The sequence below is a fragment of the Bradysia coprophila genome, unplaced genomic scaffold, assembly GCF_014529535.1.
Source record: "Bradysia coprophila strain Holo2 unplaced genomic scaffold, BU_Bcop_v1 contig_476, whole genome shotgun sequence".
NCBI lineage: Eukaryota > Metazoa > Arthropoda > Insecta > Diptera > Sciaridae > Bradysia > Bradysia coprophila.
The window spans coordinates 3,299,272-3,321,445 of record NW_023503727.1 but is presented as its reverse complement, the minus strand read 5'-3'; the positions used below and the strand labels follow the sequence as shown (position 1 = coordinate 3,321,445).

Here is a 22,174-nt window from a genome sequence, read left to right as displayed (position 1 = left end):
TTTCGCCACTTCTGATTGGTCGACGGCAATAGTCAGTTCTCATAAATAATCTCCACCAAACTCGAAATTTTGGGTAAACTCACAATATGATCTAACTTTTAAACTTTAATTTTGTTCCCAATTAACATCACTGACGGAACTGATAAAAAGAGTTCCAAGTGTGATGCGTTAATTTGTCGCCCATGTCACACGCAAACAGAACATCTGCATCTATGTACACAAAAACCATATTTTTTAATGATAATTGCGGTGGCGAAAAGTGATTTTGATGGGATTGGTATTTAAATTTAACTTTCTTAGACAAACCCATTGAATAATATTTTCCATGTAAATGAGCATGTGCTGGTAAAAATGAGTCGTTGAATGATTTAGAACGAAAATCGCTTTCATGGGTATTCTTAAAAGTATTTCGAAAAAGTTTTCTAACAAAAAAAAAAAGATTTTTAACAACACTCAAGACAGTCTGACGATAATAGAAAAAAGAAAAAAAAAATTGGAAAAAAGAGTTTTTACATTTGTTGGTCGCTTTGTGTGTATCGTCGCCATAATAATGCTAGCGTATTTTTGATGGTTTATATTCCCAGTGAAGAGTGATTGTTCGAAATAAATTAAACGACCCGTCAAAAGGTTAAAAGGATTAATTTTGGGTGTATGCGATGCGGTTTGAATTTTTACGTTCGTGTTATATACATAAGCCCACTTTTCGCTGGATATTCTTTTCATTTCGATGTTCACTCGGTTGGAGAATCGCTTGAAGTTTTATTTTTGGAATGTTTTTAGAGAAACATTTACCATTTTTATGGGCTTGAATAGAGGGGGAATCGTTAGATTTCTGAAGGCAAACGAAAAAAAAACTAATGGCTTGTCACTCATCACAATTATTTACTTTAATGTAAAAATGTTCATTATATTACGGTTCCCAAATCGTATGTCATATCTGAAATGCTTTATTGTGCGAGAAAACACTTCAGATTTGTGTTGGAAAAAAGATAAATAACTTGGCTTGGTGGATAAAGTGAACAGAAATGATTTGAAATGACATTGCAGGCCATTAAAATGGAAAACTAATAAAAAATCAGTAAGGAAAATTGGTTCCTTTGAAACATTTCAGGGAGAGTAGACTTAGTTTCAACATCTACCCTACACGAATTTTCAGATTGAAATACCAATTCTAGTCTGAAATTGAAAGACCAACCATAACTGTCGGAGAGGCGACATAACTACACGGTCAATATCGTCCAAAAAAACGATATTATCGTCCAAAAAATTTTCATCCAGGACGATAATATCGTCTAAAATTATAAATTCTAAAATATTTTCAGGACGATATTATCGTTTTCTTGACGATGATACTATCGTCTAAAAAACGATATTATCGTTCAAAAAACGAATTTTAGACGATAATATCGTCCTGGATGAAAATATCGGCTGGACGATATTATCGTTATTTTCTATTTCTGAACAATTTTATCGCTATTGTGGACGATATTATCGTCCTGGGCGATAATTTTTGGGACGATAATATCGTTTTTAATTATTTTTTTTTAATTTGAGACGATAATATCGTCCAGGATGATAATATCGTTTTTAATTTATTTAAAATAAAAATTCTAGACGATAATATCGTCCTGGGCGATATTATCGTTCTGGATGGTTTTTGAAGACGAAACACAAAATTGAACAAAAATGTGTGGGGAAAATGTGGAATATCTTAGCTCAACTCAAGAATTTTCTTGAGATTGAGTTGAGAATTCAATCTCAACTCAACTTGTGATTGTGGTAATTTTGAGTATACCAACCATAGGGAAGTAATCCTTTTACGAAATTTGATTGTACATAAAAGCGTTTTAACACGCCGAGCGATCCAGCCCATTGCTCCAGAACGGAGCGGAGGGCCGCAATGCGAGCCGGACGCCGGAACGGTGTCGGAACTTAGGAGTTAATTTTTTTTCTCGCGTCGTCTCATAATTAGTCTCTGTAATTTTTCTATATAAAATTTAAAATTACAGAACCAAATTATAGACGGCAAATATATATTAAAAATTGGTTCATTTGGTTCCGTAAATTTAAATTTTATATAGAAAAATTACAGAGACTAATTATGAGACGACGCGAGAAAAAAAAAATTAACTCCTAAGTTCCAACACCGTTCCGGCGCCCGGCTTGCATTGCGGCCCTCCGCTTCGCTCCAGGGCAATGGGCTCGCTCGGCGTGTTAAAACGCTTTTTATGTACAATCAAAGTTGGTATTCATTACGTAAAAAGATAAATTATTTAGGGACGAACTAAACGCCTTTTTTAAACACTGATGTGTAGGTGATTTCCTCTGAAAATTGTTTTTCGATATTTTGGAAGAGAATTCGGTTCTTGTTGCACCTCTGAGTAAAATTGAGTCCTGGACAATATTACCACCCAAAACTAAACGATAATATCGTCCTGGGCGATATTATCGTTTTTTTAAACGACAGTATCGTCCTGGACGATATTATTGTTTAAGAAAAACGATAATATCGCCCAGAACGATATTATCGTTTTGGACGATATTATCGTACAGAAAACGAAAATATCCATTAGATTTTCTAGAACGGTAATATCGTCCAGAAAACGATAATATCGTTTTTTGAACGATAATATCGACAAGAAAACGATACTATCGTCCAGACAATATTTTAGAATTTTTCCATTTAGACGATATTATCGTCCTGGATGAAAATTTTTTGGGCGATAATATCGTTTTTTTGGACAATACTATCGTCTAAAAACGATATTGTCGTTTTTTAGACGATAGTATCGTTTTTTAGACGATAGTATCGTCCAAAAAAAACGATAATATCGTTCCTCACGATATTGACGGTGTGGAAATGTCCCGCCACCTAACTGTCGACAAATAAAAATGCTTTTCTTTGAAATAACAACCCCCCTGAGGTTCGTGCATTGATTTGGGTACTTTTAGTGATAGTATGATTGGATTGATTGCACTAGGTTCGCTCTAAGAAACATATCGGGAAGAAATCATTGAATTTACTAATTTTTTTGCTTAATGTGCCTGAAACAGATTTACACACGCAATCTTTTACTTCATTTGTTTAATAATTCTTCTATATAAAAAAAGACGTAGCAAGAATTCATCGCTAATTCTTGTCGTCTTTGTGGGTAGCAGATGAATATATAGGTCGGGTTTTCTAATATAGCCTCGAAATTTCTTTGTCGTACTGAAGAGTGGTAATTTTGTAATGATTAGCAGGGCTCGGTTGGTTTGGCGAATCCTGAAACTATGACATCAAATTAACAGTCTGTTGGGAATCAATCGATTAAATAACAAACTAAGGAAGACGAAAATCCAAATCAGTTTCGTGATTTATCTGAGTCGTTGTACAATTGGAAATCAAAATATGCCAAAACTGCTTATCATGACTGTTGGAGAGCAAACGGTATCTTAAAGTTCGCGTCTACCAAAGTGATAACTAGCAAGTTATCAGCTCCCGGCTTATCGTTTTATTCCAACTCAGAGATGCAACGATGTTTTGTCGTCGCTTCGGTGTTTGATAAGTCCGTTGGTATATACTCGTTGAAGATAACAAGTTTTTCAAATTAATTTACACGTCAGGTATTATTTGCAGTTACAGTGTTGGGAATCCACGTATACACACAGTGAATCATGGTGGTCGCGAAAAAATTAGCCATCTCTGTTGCTACAGTCCTATGCATTGTACTGTCACACTAATGAAATTGACGATAAACGTAAAACTTACACTAAAATGCGAAAATTCTCTACTGATAGATATTCCAAATCACAAACATCGCACAGGCTATTTCCTACGATGACTTTCTGCAGAGCATAGACGATGCTGTGGCAAGTGAAATGAAAAGTGACGGGTTTAAAGCGTCAAAGTTACCAGCCGAAGTTCTACAACTACTGAAGGAAGAACTGTTCGAGAATCGAGTGCTTAAGAAATTTGCAGACACTTCAAAGGCCGAATTGACAAAGGTACAGTAGAATAGCATCGGTTTTCAATTGAAGTAGAAGAGCTACCTGGTGTTGTAAGTTTGTGATTAATTGCAACTCTGATACTTTCCTGTTAGCTACTCATCGCAGACATGAAGTCTCGCAAAGAGTATTACAAAACGAACAAAAAGATCTTCAAATCTTTCATTATAAAAGCCATGGAAGCAGATTTGAAGAACTACCCGGACGAAGACTCTGGCCTGAATGCCGCTGATATTCGCTTTCTCTCACTAATGACCACAGAGGCTGTAGATGATATTATCGAAGAAGTAATCGTCAAGAAAAACGCTCCCCAAGACAACAATTGGAATGTGTTCACATTATTGGATACGTTTAGAACCGTGTACTATTACTGCAAGTATCCGCAAGAAATGGCTCCACTGCTAACCGATCGAATGCATGTCGCAGTTAAGGATTGGTTGGATTCAACGGCTACGTGGGGCTCGTGGGGATTTGAAAATGCGGCTGGTGATGGAAGTGAAGGTATTAGCGATTTGAAGCTTGAATTGTAATAAACGTTTTGCGGCGATATTTGTTGATAGATTCTAATGGTAAGGTGATGCGTAACGAGTGTTCAATATTTTATAACGTTTTGTCGTAAATAAAAAGATAACTTGTGGATGCACATCGTTGTTTAAGTGTGAAATCGGTAATGTTTATTGATCAGCATTATAGTTAGGCCTTAAAAATCTGTTGAAAAATATTTAGAAGACAGCCCCAACCTACCTAAAGAAATGAATAACTCTCAGGTAATGAGGCATGGTAAGAAGCTTTGAAGCTTAGACAATCGAAACTTTAAATAAGAATGGCACTCAGAGTTTTCCTGATTTTCCGATTCCTTACTTCTTTATTGCCTTCACCAAACGTGACTCCATTTTCATAAAATACTCTTACGGGAACTGTGAACCATAATCCACTCAATTTCAAGTTATTACATTCGACATGCATATTGTGCATTGCGTAATTGCAATTGTTTGAAAACGAAATGATTTGAAAGTAGAAACTCTAACAAATCATATTTCCATAAGGGGTGTGGGTCCCCTGGGAGCGAAGCAGGAGAAACAATTAAGCACCCGTTCAGCTTTTATTGTCTCCATTCCAAATGCTACACAACATTTTTCGTTCATATGGCTAAAGTATTGAATTTCTTTTGGCTCCAAAGTGCTTACAAACTATTCGGTTTTACAATCGTCGTTACATTGTTATTGTTAGAAAATTAAAACGATAAAAAAAACGGCAATAAAAGTACACCATATGAACCGCGTGTGTTGGTTAAAAAACAATAAAATTTTGTTGAAATAATTTATTGAGAAGTCATTAATACTGTTAATGGTGCGTTAGGCGTGCGTACACACATGTATATACTGTACCGAACCTAACCATTTTCCGTTTCAACACCATTTGGTCGAAACTACTATATATCTACCGCAATTGCAATTTACACCCACTCAGGGCCGGACTGGCTCGAAAAATCCCATGGGGCTGTGTATGAAAGAATTTGTGAAAATACCATCATTGCACATCATTTACATAGAAACCAAAAGATGGCGGGACATTTCCACACCGTCAATATCGTCAGGAACGATATTATCGTTTTTTTGGACGATACTATCGTCTAAAAAACGATAATATCATTTTTGAGACGATACTATCGTCTAAAAACGATATTATCGCTCAAAAAATTTTCATCCAGGACGATAATATAGTCTAAATTGAAAAATTCTAAAATATTGTCTGGACGATAGTATCGTTTTATTGTCGATATTATCGTTCAAAAAACGATATTATCGTTTTCTGGACGATATTACCGTTCTAGAAAATCTAATGGATATTTTCGTTTTCTGTACGATAATATCGTCCAAAACGATAATATCGACCAGGACGATACTATCGTTTAAAAAACGATAATATCGCCCAGGATGGGTCCAGGATGGACCATGGGTGGTAATATTGTCCAGGACTCAATTTTACTCAGAGGTGCAGCAAGAACCGAATTCTCTTCCAAAATATCGAAAAACAATTGTCAGAGGAAATCACCTACACATCAGTGTTTAAAAAAGGCGTTTAGTTCGTCCCTAAATAATTCATTTTTTTACGAAATGAATACCAACTTTGATTGTACATAAAAAGCGTTTTAACACGCCGAGCGATCTGGCCCATTGCCCCGGAGCGAAGCGGAGGGCCACAATGCGAGCCGGGCGCCGGAACGGTGTCGGAACTTAGGAGTTAATTTTTTTTCTCGCATCGTCTCATAATTTTTTTTTTTTTTTTTTTTTTTAATTCTAATGAATAAACAATAACTTCATTCAATTTATTAAAGGAAAATGCGCAAAAAAAGACTGCTCACAATAATGACGCAGCCAGTAAAAAAGCGATCTTTTCTAAAATTCTCATAATTAGTCTGTGTAATTTTTCTATATAAAATTTAAATTTACGGAACCAAATGAACCAATTTTTAATATATATTTGCCGTCTATAAAAAGGTGTTTATCTACAAGATTTTGTGTTTCGTCTTCAACAACCATCCAGAACGATAATATCGCCCAGGACGATATTATCGTCTAGAATTTTTATTTTAAATAAATTAAAAACGATATTATCGTCCTGGACGATATTATCGTCTCAAATTCAAAAAAATAAATTAATTAAAAACGATATTATCGTCCCAAAAATTATCGACCAGGACGATAATATCGTCCAAAATACGCGATAAATTTGTTCAGAAAAAGAAAATAACGATAATATCGTCCAGCTGATATTTTCATCCAGGATGATATTATCGTCAAAAAAAACGATATTATCGTTTTTTGAACGATAATATCGTTTTTTACACGATAGTATCATCAAAAAAACGATAGTATCGTCCAAAAAAACGATATTATAGTTTAAAAACGTTTTTTTTAAACGATAATATCGTCAAGAAAACGATAATATCGTCCTGAAAATATTTTAAAATTTATAATTTTAGACGATATTATCGTCCTGGATGAAATTTTTTTAGACGATATTATCGTTTTTTTGACGATTGTATCGTCTAAAAAACGATACTATCGTTTTTTGGACGATACTATCGTCTAAAAACGATACTATCGTCCAAAAAACGATACTATCCTTTTCTAGACGATACTATCGTCTAAAAAACGATAATATCGTTCCTGACGATATTGACCGTGTAGTTATGTCGCCTCATCAAATCAAAAAGCTCTCAGGTATCGCCCAAATTACCGTAGGACCAGGCCGGTCCTGTATCCAGTAGTATACGTAATGCGAGAGAAAATATTTATTTTGTTTTCGTTTCATATTTTTGGATTTTGAAAAATTAATTCTTGATGTGTGTAAACTCCAAACGCACTTTTCACACTTTCGTCAACACATCATAATGTTTCTTAATGGGATATGATAATATAAAAGATGTAACAATCATTTAAAAGGATTTCGAGAGAGAGAGAGTTGAAATATGACTGTTAGAACGAAAATAGCATTTTGAGCGGAACGATCTTAAACTCAGCAAACACTTCACGATGTGTTAAAGTTTATCGAACGAAAATTTCTGAGAAAATTGTCTGTCATGCTCGTAACGAACATGTGATGCAAATACGATGAATTCAGTTGCTTCTTTATGTAAAAGAAAAATACAAAAAAATCCACAGTCGAGAGGTCATTGATAACAATACGAAGCAGTGAAATGGATTCAAATTTTTACTGACTTCTAAATACGGTAAGTGAGCATCTGAAGTGTGGATAATTGAAACTTTTGTTGGGAAATTCAAAGTGTTCGCGAAACAGTTCGAAAAGTCTTCGGGCTATTACTTGGAAATTTATAACTCAAGTCTTGCATCACTATTGATTGTAAAATTTATCCCCACGGACCAAGATGCACTTTTCTTGTATAACAACAAGTTTTTCGCAAATGTACAACACATTTTGAATGGATCGAACAACTCTGTGTAACACGAAACGTTAATGTCCAAACATCCAAACAGAATATAGAAACAGACGGCACACAAACAAACAATGTTTCCGAAAAATTTATGTGAAATCATTAGAAAACTTTTCTCCAAAAAATTATTGAAATTCTACAGCAAATCACTGACACTCCCTCCCTACAGCCTGTTATTTTTAGTTGCTTTTTTATATTAAAATAAAAGTCGCATTGCTCACATATTCTGATTAAAATTCTTGCTTTCCATGGCAAGACAAAAAAAAAGTTAATTAAACGGAATTTAGAGAAAATGAAATGCTAAGAAGTCACAGTCGTAATGATTTATGGATGTTTTGGGTAGCGCCTTTTTATTTTCTAACTTTAATAAAGTGTTTTATATATCGCAAGATATGTCCAAATGTTTAGGTTTTTTGTTTCGGTAACATTTTTAATAGGACATTTCCGGCACAATTTTTTCGAAATAAATTCAAACGATTTATCGTTCAACATGCTAACAGTGCAAAAATAAACATCCATAAAATATTCTTAAGTGCCCGAATGCATTTAGAAGATAGTTTTTGATGGGTCATCTTACATTACAATAAAACAAAAACAAAAAACGTTTCACGAAAAATCATTAAACGAGTGGCAATAAAAACGAATTTCATAATTTCTCGTTGACACATTTATTCAAAACAAGCGACGTCTCATTTATCACAACCATACCTTTTACGAATGAGTAGAGAGACGGGGAAAAAAAAAGTTATCATAAAACTGATTTATGTTCAACTTTATGCAACATTATACTATAACTAACATCTTTAGAATAAATTAAAGGCTCGTTTCAGACTATTTAAGAAATATTTTTTTTTTCTTTGGAAAAAAAATCCTTTTGTTTGGCGGCGGCATTGGTTATTGTTTGGAAAGAAAACAAAATTACTACTCGTGAATACACCAATATTCAATAAAAATTCATGTAAGAGACGCAACAAGATGATAAAAAAACATAGCTAACGCCGACCCGTACGGAACACCTATTCGTATCAAAAGCCTTTAATGTGAAACTCTTCATTTCTCTTACTTCATTCTCTACTGAAAAGCTATTCTTCCTTTTAAATCACTTACATTATCCACTCTTTGCCTTGTTATCATATACAACTAAATTGCCAGAGGCAATATAGACAGCCCCGTACGAAGACAAATTTCATAAATTCCTATTTAAACAGCTATATACCGCTATATTTAACTATATTTCACTATAAATAAACATTTCACAGATAAATATATGCTATTATATAGCTCTATATGCCTGTACATAGCTCAATATAGCTGTATATAGGTATATATAGATGTCCATATATGGAATCCCTGAAACCCCACACACATAACAAATTATTTCCATGTTAACAGAAACTCTCTACGTATCATTTTTCCCAAGATATTTCTATTTTACTAAAATCCAATATGGCCGCCGGCAGCCATTTTGTTAGGAGACCGGAAATAGTACCGACGCTTTACATTCGTTAATACCTTTCAAACAAAAAAAAATTCATGAAATTCGGTCAAAATTTACTCGAGATATTGTCAAAATACACCACGTTCACTGTACTTCCGAGTAGCCAGATAAGAGCTCACTCCAAGAGACCTAGCTCACGCTCCGGAGAACATAATTTCATGAACTTTTTTTTCCCTGATTGGTACGGTCAATACCTATCTAATAAAGTAAATGTGGCCGACCTACAAGCAAAAACTGCTTGCCGCCCTGTGCCTGTTCCACACCAAGGGGTCTAACTCACGAGTCGGTCATCCGATTTCCATAAACTTTTTTTTTTGTCGATCGGTATTGTAAATACCTTTTATTTGACGTATCACGTACAAGTTTAACGTTTAAATGTCCGGAGATATCTTCGAAAAACCGTAAAGCACTTATTGGGCCACAGCTCGGGAAGGGTCGATCCAAAATCACTCATCTTCGAACTTGGCCTGTCTTTTGACATTACCAAACGGGAAAAAAAAGAATTTTCAAAATCGGATGCGTTTTACTCAAGTTATCGTGCAGACGGACAGACGGACAGACGGACATTTTTTTCCCCACTGATTTGGCATCTCTAGACAACCACAATAGGTTTCCCCTTACTCAGGGAGTCCAATTCGACGTGTTACGGATGTATGCGTAAACGCATAAGACCCCAGTACTTCGTACGGGTCTGAAAACACGAGGAAAATTGTAGTGGGGCCTAGTTATACTTTCGTTGTAGTAGAGGAAATACAGATTTTCCAGAAAGCTGTATATGTAGTCATAATCTCAGAGGGGGTGAGTCAATTAAACGCTTTTTATATTTTAAATTGCACTGAATATTTATTTAATCACCTAACCGGTTTCATTAGCTACGCTAACATCTTCAGAGGCTGATAACTGACAGCCATAAAATTGCACGGTGTACCGCAAACTACGCAACATGCGTAAACGTGTTGAATTAATCATAATTATCTGTTATCGATAGCAATGACAAAAATAAGCAAAAACCATCGGTTGATGTGGTCTTATCAAGTGAAAAGTATGTTAAAATGAAATGAAGTAAAAGATTTTGTATCAAACAGTACATGTGATATTTTGAACAAAAGAAGTAACGGATCCAATGATTTGATTATGTTGACAAGAAATGACAAGAGTTTTTCTCAAACGTTAACCTTTCGTAATGGAATTTCATTCTGGGACTTCACCCAAGAGCTGACAAAGTAAATACAAAGTATTTTTCCCAACTCAGTGAATCAAATGATTAACTTTCTTCTTTGAAGAAAAACATTGTTTGCAACTGACTGATAAGTAACTATATCTCAACTCAGTGACGGAAAGTAAAACTTATGCTCAGAATCTTTTACTTCACCTTACAACGAACGATGTATTTCCGAAGGAGAATAAGAGCTAAAAACAATGAATCAACGACTTTAGAAGCCATTCAACGATTGTTGAAGCTTGGTAAATAATTTCTCCTTCACTGTTTGAACTAAAAGTCTCGAGTCGAAACATCCGCACAGACCAGACTAATTTTGCAAAAGGCAATTTAATGCATTTGATGAAAAAAAGAGCTGAATAAAACTTAATAAATGCCCATAAATTGAGGATTTTGGTTACTTTGTGTTTACGATCATCGAATGATCGTATTATTCGAGTAATCGCGCAGAATTATTATTGTTTTGCTGGTTTTGCACTTTAATCTGTACGTATTTGGACGTAGTACGTAGTTTTTATGTAGGTATTTTATGACTCCAATATAAATAGCAATAAATTATTACCGACCACCTTCAATGGGAAATTACGTTGTATACACAACTTACAACATTTCGCATCTCTGATAGAGCCAATGGACAAGGGACTAGAATTCACAGAAGTAATTTATAAAAAGTTAATATCTTGGTGTGCGAGAAAAAAAAAAGAATTCGATTAGTTTGGTCAGAGTGTTACAGCGATCCGATAAGTGTATAACGCCTCGGATAACCCTGGTATTTAACCCATCTTGATGTGGGTTCATATATAGAGTACAATAATCAATAATATGTTTAGAATAATCATCGATTTGAGTGGAGGAATCGGCTATATTTGAGCTCGACAATTATGAACATTGAAAGGATTTACACAAAAAAATAATTTTGTTCAAAGAAAAGATATTTGGAATTCAATTATTCTCGAAAATGTTCCAGCTGACGATGAATGAGATTTGTACAAAGCTCTCCTCATCATCATCATAATCATCGTCTACACCGACACCATAATAATAACAATTATCGTAACATTTATTTAAAATGAATCGTAAGACGATTAAAACTCACAAAATTCGAAAATCTTCATGAAAGTAATCAATCCGTATTCCCCGGTTATAATGTGAAAAGAGAAACTTTTCCGTTGAAACCAGCATTTTATGAAAGGGATGATAATAAAATGAGGAAAAAAAATTTAAAGACAAAAAACGTAAAAAGCCTGAAAAACGACGACACGCAATTGTAACATAAAATAATCATATTCAAAGTTTTGCCACCGAAGAAACGGTTTTTCCCCAGCATAAAAGCGCCTCCGACCGAAAAATGCCTTTTCTTTTCTCCTCACACTTGGTATATAATGTTTGAGATACTTATTTATACTTATTTTAATCATCTTAAAGGATAATTAAATTCAAATCATTTCTTAATGAAAATATTCCTACTTTAAATAATACATAAAGTTGTACGCTAAAGGAATTCGACTGCATGATTCACACAAAGGAAAATGACACTCGCGTTTTCCTTCATTATTTTCTCTTAATGGAAATGTATAGAACATTTTATACCCGAGCTCCATACCGAAAGAGAGTATTTATAATAACCCAACGGAAAATCCTGTTCAACGAAATGGGAAAAAAAAGGAGTGAGATAACCAGACAGAGCAAGGATCTCAATATCATTTTCATCACCGAAAGGCACATAATCGTCGCCATCATTGCCTACTTAGAGTTATAAATTTATGCACGAAATATGGGTAATTGTTCGGTTGACTAAGTCTTCTGTGAAGTACCAGGCGACAAAATATTATTTTTTCGTGTTCGAGTTTTCCATTATATGTTCACTGAAGCCTAAACAAAAAACTATGACCTGACTCATTACCGTAACAAGGGGAAGTGATTTTTCGACGAGTATAATTCCCGTCCGTCCTGTGATGCCTAGGGATACAAAAAATTGGTTTACCTAATTTGAACAGTGACAGAGGGAGGCGGAATTATCGCCATCCAAATTGGAAGAATTTGAACGACTAAAACGTAACGTTACATAACGTTTAAATTATCAGTGTGTTCATTGGTTGGAGTCGATCTGCAGTGTCTACACATGTTATAATTCATACCACTTCAGTACTTGTTAATTTAAGCGAACAACCGATGGTAAACGCGACACATAAACCACTTTAGAAATTACAGCTTATCGGCGAATGGGAAACACGGAAAAGTTATAGTCAGCGCTGTAGTCATTTTTTTCTGCATTGAAATGTTTTGTGAAAACTTTCATATGGAAATCTCGGTTAACAAAAGGCGGAAGTTTTAAGGACTTTAATTATCAAATCTTAAATATAGATTATGTTAAGCCTTAGTTCATCGGGTGTGTATTATCTTGTTGTAATGTGTACACGATTAGTGAAGAGATGTATATCCTAGATAGAGGAAGGGTTATAGTTGCACATATCGCACTTTTGTGAGGTATACAATCACAATGACAACGGAAGTGGCAAAAGATCAACAGATTGTTCATTTGTTATCGATGCCGACGATGAAATAAGCAATGAACTGTAGAAGTATAAGCAAAATGTATGATAAAATGAATGAACAATGGAAGTAGTAGATTTCGGGATTGCATATGTCAATTCGAAACAATTCAGGTGTGCAGAACGTTATGAATTGACTTTCAAAACACACCGTTAAAGATAATCATTTTCCATCATACAACACACTTCTTTACTTCTATGACAAACAATAATTTCTATGGACAAGAGGAAATAACATTTGATTACCCATGATCAGACGTAACAGGTAACAAGAGTTTTTAGCCCCGTACGAAGTACAAAGGGGCTTATAGGATTACGATGCCGTGTGTAATTGATGGAATTCGAAGCAGACGGTAAGGGCAAAGTGTTTGCCTATGGTGTTTGCCTATGTTCATAGATGACGAATCTGCAATAAAAATTTTGTCTGTCCGTCTGTCCGTCTGTCCGTCTGTCACGTCGATATCTTGAGTAAATCAAATCCGATTTCAAAAATTTTCCCTGAAAGATAGTCAAAATAGTGAGGCTAAGTTCGAAGATGGGCATATTCGGGTCGGCCCTTCGTGAGTTAGGGCCACCTAAGTGATTTAAGGTCTTTTGGTGATATTTATGGCAAAATAAACGATGGAAATGTAAATGACACGGCAAATGGTAGGTATTGTCAATACCAATCCAGGAAAAAAAAGTTTTTTTAAATAGGGTGAGTGGACCGTGAGTTAGGGCCTTAGAAGTGAAATGCTACTAGGATCCTATGTGTATTTTACATAGAACTCGAGTAAATTTCATCCGTTTTTCTTAATTTTTGTTTGATTTGGAAGGTAATCGAATGCCGAATAGAATGTTGTTGAAAAAAAATTAAATTTGGGTCCTTGGTCTAAGGCCGCTACTAGGGCCCTATGTGTATTTCACATATAACTCGAGTAAATTTCATCCGTTTTTCGTAATTTTTGTTCGATTTGGAAGGTAATCGAATGCCGAATAGAATGTTGTTGAAAAAAAAAATAAATTTGGGTCCTTGGCCTAAGGCCACTACTAGGGCCCTATGTGTATTTTACATATAACTCGAGTAAATTTCATCCGTTTTTCGTAATTTTTGTTTCATTTGGAAGGTAATCAAAGGCCGAATAGAATGTTGTTGAAAAAAAATTAAATTTGGGTCCTTGGACTAAGGCCGCTACTAGGGCCCTATGTGTATTTTACATATAACTCGAGTAAATTTCATCCGTTTTTCGTAATTTTTGTTTCATTTGGAAGGTAATCAAAGGCCGAATAGAATGTTGTTGAAAAAAAATTAAATTTGGGTCCTTGGACTAAGGCCGCTACTAGGGCCCTATGTGTATTTTACATATAACTCGAGTAAATTTCATCCGTTTTTCGTAATTTTTGTTTCATTTGGAAGGTAATCAAAGGCCGAATAGAATGTTGTTGAAAAAAAATTAAATTTGGGTCCTTGGACTAAGGCCACTACTAGGGCCCTATGTGTATTTTACATATAACTCGAGCAAATTTCATGCGTTTTTCGTAATTTTTGTTTCATTTGGGAGGTAATCAAAGGCCGAATAGAATTTAGTTGAAAAAAATTGTAAATTTGGGTCCTCGGACTAAGGCCGATACTAGGCCCTTCAATAAATTAAAATTTTAGGGCGATTTGAAATTTTTGTTTCATTTGAAAGGAACGTCGTACGGGGCTTCGTAATGCGCTATGCGCAATTTGTAAGATGTACATATTACATAATAATTTTACTTTAACTACATTAACCGGCGCAGTGGGCTTACGGTCAAACTAGGGTGGCAGACGCACTAGGGTCACGTACGCAATAGATATACGGGTTTGTACGGGGCTCAGTCGCAGCAAACGCTCCGACTGTTCTGATGGCTCGTTTTTTGCGACTTACCATTACTTTCGAGCTTTAAAGTAAATGAAAATTTGGTTGATTTCGCTTACCTGAAAAAGAAAACAAAAATGTTATTAGGAGGTGTAAAGGTTGTGAAAAGGTTTTAAAAAAAATAATTTAGATTTTGAAACAACGATGGCTTTAGGTTTCGAATCGGCCATCAAGTGCAAAGACAACTAACATCCACTTTCCAATAAATATACGAAAGTGTCCTGTTTAAATTGACTTCATGTCCGGATCATAATAAACTTTCCGTAATACAGTTCGTAAAAATGCAACAAACGTATCAGAAAATTGAATCTCTTCACTTTTGTTCCTCGCATGGGTGTAATTATTAACTAGATACATCAATCTTATAGCCTTAAATGCTATTAAACGGCCATTACACAAAACTGTCAAGAAGACATAATTATTTAATGATCTGAGCAAATATATTGAAACTGTTTCATCCGCCGGAACGTATATCACCATTTGAGGCTGGTATATCCCATCGACCATATCTCTTTCTCTCCCTCCGTCCGAAGTAAAAGAAAATGTAACACCAGTTTTCATTATGAATCCACATCGAAAAACACCGCACACATAAGAAAACTAACTGTGGTGCCATTGCAGAAATTTCCCTTTTCTTTTTCGTAATTTATAATGATTTTCAACTCAGTCTTGACTCTTATATCATTATGTATCTTATAGTTTTTATGGTGGCTTTGGTGCTTTGTACTTCACTTCTTGTGTGGAAAATAGAAAGATGGGAAAATTCCAAAACCAAACTCTCATCAGTATGGAGTATCCCCAAATGGATGGAAGAGGGAATTTTGCTCTTATACATAATATGTTTTGTGTGTAAGACAGTGTATACACAGATATAAGATCTTTTGTGTAAATATTTTGTTCGGTTGTATGTAGTAGCATGTTATAATGTGTTGTTCGAAAAGAAAAGAATGTGTGGCAAGTATAATAAGAAAGACTTACTCGGTAAAACATTGTTTTATAAATTTATAATAATAGAAGTAGTCGATTACCACAGCTCTATGGTATACGTATATTATACGGACATTTCAGAATATACTGTGCTGCAAGCTAGAGCAATTTAATCGCAAAATTGGCCAGTACTGATAACAAACAGTATAGCCGTATAACAATATACATGTATTAAGGGAGCGTAGGGAGCATATATTGGATGAACTAATCCGATATCGAGTCGCTTTTAATAAAATGTAATTTAGAATGTGCTACAGGACTGAATAGATATACTTACAACAAAATAGTCTAATGACTGGCATACATCGATAGAATTTGTATCAGACCTAAGGGCTATCACAAATGAAGTAAGAGATTTAATGACTTTGTCGTTTTTAAAAGCTTTTCATGAAGATTTTTCCATAGATCCGACTTTATTATGCGGCATACACATTCCTAGTTAAAGAAAATCGGCCCGGATCGAATCCAACCGATTTTACAGTGCCTTCGGGTTTCAAAAATTTCCGGGTTGGGTTTTGGTCCGGTCCGGGTCCGGTTTTTAATGTAATTTCAATCAAATGTGAAGTTGAAAAATTGTTTAGAAACTCGTTTCTGTAGGAACATACGTGTTCCACAATGTCTAGTTGCTAGACTCTAGCACCACATATTTGTCAGATTTGTATCGTCATCGCCAACTTTTTAGAGTGATATCGCCAAATCTTCAGGTGATTGGGGAACAAGCGGTCTCCGATTTTAATGAGTGATAGCTCGTTGGATTCGTCTTTCAATTCTAGGAAACACATATCTTTCACTTTTTCTAAAAAAAAAATTGGTTTTCTGTGAAAAGCGCTCAAAAGTGAAGTCATGTCAGAGGGTACCGAAAACAGTTTTTCGACAATAACTCAAAAAAAAAAATATTTTAAATTGTTGTAATGTTGTACGAATGTCGGCCTTGGAAAGACCTACAGGTAGAGTATACGCACCGCTTGGTGCGAGTAGATCCACGAAACAATTTTTTTTTATAGAAAAAGTGAAAGATACGTGTTTCCTAGAATTGAAAGACGAATCCAACGAGCTATCACTCATTAAAATCGGAGACCGCTTGTTCCCCAATCACCTGAAGATTTGGCGATATCACTCTTAATAGTGTATTATTGCCGTTTGAAGGGAACATCGGGGCTTACCGAGATTTCCCCATAAATAAAAAACCAAAATCAATTTTATCGGGTCAGGTTGGTACTCAGCTTCATCAGGTTTTAACAATTCAATTCGGTTTAGTTTGTTGGTATCGGATATTGAAAAATTAATTCAGGCTGGGTTGAGGTCGGGTCGTGTAACAAAAATCCTGAACCCGGTCATCTCTAATGCAACCAAAATGCATCAAATTATTTCAGCGCTTACGATTACTGCCGATCAGTTGATCGGTTAATATTGGACACGACCGCTGGCACGACCTTACGTCTTATTTTTTTTTCTCGTAGAGACTATAAGTCTGGATTTGAATAATTAAAACGTTACTTTCAGTCTCTAATTTATGGAAGCTCATAAAATTGTGTCCCTTTCATCGTATCCATTCCCAAACGAAGTCACATCATCACCGCAACATAAGCCATATATACACACAGCACGACCATATTTTACGAAATAATATATTCCTTCAGGAACTACATTAATTTTCCTGTTAATATAGAAATGTTACTTTTAATGTCATTTTCCATCCTCATATTATACGGTACTTGTACACAAAGTTTTTCTTATGAAATTTTCTTCTTGTTTTTTTTGTGTGTTGATTTCGTTTTTGCTTTGAATAAATGTCTTTATTTCGTCTCCTCTGTATATATAATGTGTACAAAGAATAAGGGTATTATAAACATTTCAACCCGAAAAACTTCTTTAAGACATTTTCCTATTTCGAAGAACTGTCACGGGTCAAGTTTTATATTTCCGCATAATAAATCTAAATGTTGTTTTTCTTTGTATTTCGAATTCATTTCGCCACACCAGCTCAGTCGGTCGTCAGTCGCAATATACACATCCATATATACTGTATGATCGAGCAGTGTATATATTCAGTTATACAAGAAATGGGGGGGTGTACGTACAGTACAGCGTGTATGGTATGTCTATGACAAGGCGTTCGCATATTTCTTATTATTCAGTTTTTGGCGACGTACTGAGTCCTTTAGCATTTTCCTTTGTTTTCAATAGCACTGTGTCCTTTTGTGATTATTAGTCGTGTATAACAAACTCAAATTTAACTTTAAGCACCAGTGTGCTGTGCACACCATTTGGTATTCTTTAGTCGCAAAACTTTACATTATTATGAGGTAGAGATGGATAAAGAGAGAAAAATCATTTAATTGTACAATTTTCCGTTCAAATTGTATTGTCAACACTTGTAAAAGTTTATTCGGATAAAATAATTGGATCAGTAAACAAGGAGTTAGTTCAAGTAAGTAATTAGTCTACAGCCGCGATAAATGGAGCCTTTCATTTTCGTGCAATAGGCTCAATATAGACACGGATATGAGTTATGAATTGTAAGAGAAGGTATCGAAGTCGTTCCAGAACACCAAAGCGTAAGAAGATTCAATTTTTTTAAAGTTTTAAAACCTGTTTTTCTAACTTTCATATTCTGCAAAGCGTGAAGACTGAAGAGAATAAGTAAATAATACACGGCACGAAATTCAATTTAGTTGTTTCTTCTACTTGAAGAATGTCCATGTGAATAGTCCTTTTTTTAAAATTCAAACAAATCAAGTACCGAGCTACTTTTTAAATAAGGCTCGGAACGGGTCGGGTTCGGTCAGACCGGAACCCGAACTTGATTTAACCCGAACCTGAAAAATTATTTCGGGTTCAACCCGAACTTGACCCGAACTTGAATTTTCGATTTCGGGTTTAGCCCGAACCTGACCTGAACCCGAAATTGTTCAACCCGAATTTGACCTGAACCTGAATTTTCAATTTCGTGTTCGACCCGAACCTGAACTGAACCCGAAATTTTAAATTTAATCAGGTCGGGTTCGGGTAACACGAAATTTCTGACTTTTTTAGTGTAATAAACGCTGAAAATTTCGGGTTACCCGAACCCGACCTGATTAAATTTAAAATTTCGGGTTCAGTTCAGGTTCGGGTCGAACTCGAAATTGAAAATTCAGGTTCAGGTCAAATTCGGGTTGAACAATTTCGGGTTCAGGTCAGGTTTGGGTTAAACCCGAAATCGAAAATTCAAGTTCGGGTCAAGTTCGGGTTGAACCCGAAATAATTTTTCAGGTTCGGGTCATGAATCCGGTTCAGGTCAACCTGAACTAAAACAGGTCAACCCGAACCCGTTCCGAGCCTTATTTTTAAACATTTAAAAGTGGTATCGGACGCATTTTCCAGTAGACTTTTTATATGTGCCTAGAAAGGTATTCGACCCTAGAAGACAAAACCACTTTCAAAAAAATTCTTCGAAGCTTTTGTGACTGGTGAAAGGCGATCAAAAACCGAAAACTTGCACTTTTCTTACAGAAATTTCTCCAGTTACGCGAGCCGTACAGGGTCGTGTGGGATGTCATTAGAAAGGTAATCACACGTACTATTGAGCCGAATAGGAACTTATTGTGTGAAAAATTCATCGACACTGAAATATGTGCAGTTAAAGTTTTCAAACGAACAGGGGCGGATTAAGGTTTTCAGCGCCACTGGCAAACGCAATTTAAGCGCCAATATATGAATTTCATGTAACAATGTGGTACTAACGAAAATTGCTGCTCGTTTAAGACGTGCATTCCGGAGACTATTGAAATGGATGATAGTGTTACGATAGAAGTGGAAGAAATGTAATTGCGAGCGCAGCGAGCAAGAAATTTTCAAAAATAAGGTATCACTACACAAATTCTGATACCATAAAAAAATGCTATTTTGATTATTGGCATGGCACTGACTGCTGGTGTGAGTTAAAAGTTACAAATTTTAGTTTATGAAGACCACATCACAATTCGTAGTTTTTACGCTAACTCAATGGTCGAGCTTTTTTAACCTGATTTACGCTCTTGTGTGTAAAAGGCAAATGAACATCAGCTCAGCAATTCATTCTGAACTAGTTCAAGTGATCGAATAGGCGCTGTTTTCTCGTTTTGTGACACTTTCCATGATGTGAAGAACTATAGTTCTAAATGTTTCATTTTAGACTTCACCATTCATGTTTCCTCGCAAAATAATTCCTTTTTTTAAATGTTTGGACTGAATACTATGACATACGAATTGAATTTTTCACTTTTAACCCGTGGACTCCTGCTATCGTCAAAAATAAAAATTAAAAACTACGTGTGTACTGTGCTTTATGTGATTAGGCATCCGCAAACTGTCTATAGGTTTGTGACAGATTACGAGCGCCGCAGGCAAATTTTTTTTTAATTTCAGTTCGAAACTAATAAACAATTTCTCTTCAGACAATAATTGTCCATTCTGTGGCTGAGCTCAGCGCCAACTGTTTCCAGCGCCATGGGCACGGTACCGAATTTCCCATAGGGTAATCCGCCACTGCAAACGACGACTTACAATGTTCTTACTGAAACTTCTCGAGGTACACAAAACGTACATGGTCGTGTAGGGTATCATTTGATAATTTTTTGGTAATTTTGGTAATTTAATGTGCTTTTGGGCCAAATAGGGTCCTATGACGTTTGGATGAACACACAAACTTCGAAGAATTTTTTTGAAATTTGTTTTGGCTTCTAGGGTCGAATACCTTTCTAGGCACATATAAAAAAGTCCACTGGAAAATGCGTCCGATTTCGGTAGGCTGTTTTTCAAAAGAATCCCTATGCAAACTCAAAATCTTTTACTTCATTTGTTCAACCATACATTTTTCTATATGAAACTTAACTTAGCACCTTAACCGTAGGTCATTGCCAACTTTTGCCATTACTATTGATAACACATGATCGTCGGACAGTGACAGATCCAAGTTTCATTGAAGTTTCCAAGGTAAATATAGTGAGGAGATAATGCCATATATAACCGAATCAGATGTGCAATGGCGCGAAAGTTCAATACAAACGCCATCTCATCCGTTCGTTGAAAGCAAAAAATGGAATAGAAAGTCGGGCCATCTGTTGTGAGATAGCGAAAATATTTTTGTGAAATACAAGTAAATCGTAGTCAACCATTTTAAAAAAAGATGTCATTGGCATCGAACTTATGTGTGCTAGGCCGCGCATCTGAATGGCATTACCTCCTCACTATATTTACCTTGGAAGTTTCATCGAAGTTTGATCGTAGTTAGGTCTTGACGCAAAAAAGTGAATTTTTTCAGAAGTCTTTATGTACAGTTTGTTCATGTCATTTTTACTCAGTTTTAGATATGTCAGAGTTTTAAATGTACCCAGTCAATTAAGTTCTTCCCAAATTATGAATTTTTGGCGCAAAATTTAAAATTTCTATCGCGAATTCAAATATTGCGCAATTTGGGAAGAACTTAATTGACTGGGTACATTTAAAACTCTGACATATCGACAATCTTTAGAAACTGTGTAAAAATGAAATGAACAAACTGTAAAAAATTAAATTATCTAAAACTTGTTCTGAGTTGAAGTGAATTATAATGTTAAAAAAAAACAACTAAAATTCTATTGTTTCGGCTATGAAACACAACGTTGCAATTAAAAAGAGCATGATATATGATCGTTATAAATCTCTTGCAAGTACATTGGTGCCCAGATTTACTAAAAAAAAGAATAGAAAAAAATTTACAAAACCATTATCGTCATAATAGATACATGTTTCCTTCCATACAATGCAGCCAGAGATACATCGAGTTTCTTCTCTCAAACTCCTTTAACGTAAATCTGTTATAAATTTACATTTTTTTACCTCGGATCGCGGCAATACACATCGTCTGTGTTATTATACATTGTTATTGTTATTATTATCACAACCTAAACTCCGCGTCCATAACCAACTATAATTTAATTAAAATTAACGACCATAAAATGCATATGCGCCTCAAATACATGCAATAAAAACTCATTGCTAATGCAATGGATCTAGAAAGAAAGAAGCGAAACAAAAAAATTGAAACTTTTCAATGCACCTTGTGAGAAAAAAAAAATTTCATTGTTT

At 35.1% G+C, this 22,174-nt stretch overlaps 2 protein-coding genes and 1 long non-coding RNA gene across 3 annotated transcripts in view; 1 reads left to right on the top strand and 2 right to left on the bottom strand.

The window, feature by feature from the left end:
- Window positions 1-22,174, bottom strand: part of LOC119082722 (teneurin-m) — a 536,832-nt gene that overhangs the window by 201,730 nt on the left and 312,928 nt on the right. The window lies entirely within an intron of this gene.
- On the top strand, window positions 3,544-4,536 carry LOC119082726. The gene is made up of 3 exons (XM_037192312.1): window positions 3,544-3,708; window positions 3,781-3,987; window positions 4,083-4,536. Exons 1-3 carry the CDS (start codon window positions 3,658-3,660, stop codon window positions 4,515-4,517), a joined length of 693 nt encoding a protein of 230 aa, XP_037048207.1. The 5' UTR covers window positions 3,544-3,657; the 3' UTR covers window positions 4,518-4,536.
- LOC119082735 lies at window positions 16,558-20,598 on the bottom strand. The gene is made up of 3 exons (XR_005088703.1): window positions 20,542-20,598; window positions 18,063-18,067; window positions 16,558-16,568 (listed from the first exon to the last, which is right to left on the bottom strand). It is a non-coding gene; the product is annotated as an uncharacterized LOC119082735 (long non-coding RNA).

Coding starts and splice junctions, on each gene's coding strand:
- LOC119082726 (XM_037192312.1), top strand. CDS start 3,658: ATGGTGGTCGCGAAAAAATTAGCCATCTCTGTTGCTACAGTCCTATGC. Junction 3,709..3,780: donor TTGCTACAGTCCTATGCATT/GTACTGTCACAC, acceptor CTCTACTGATAG/ATATTCCAAATCACAAACAT. Junction 3,988..4,082: donor CAAAGGCCGAATTGACAAAG/GTACAGTAGAAT, acceptor CTTTCCTGTTAG/CTACTCATCGCAGACATGAA.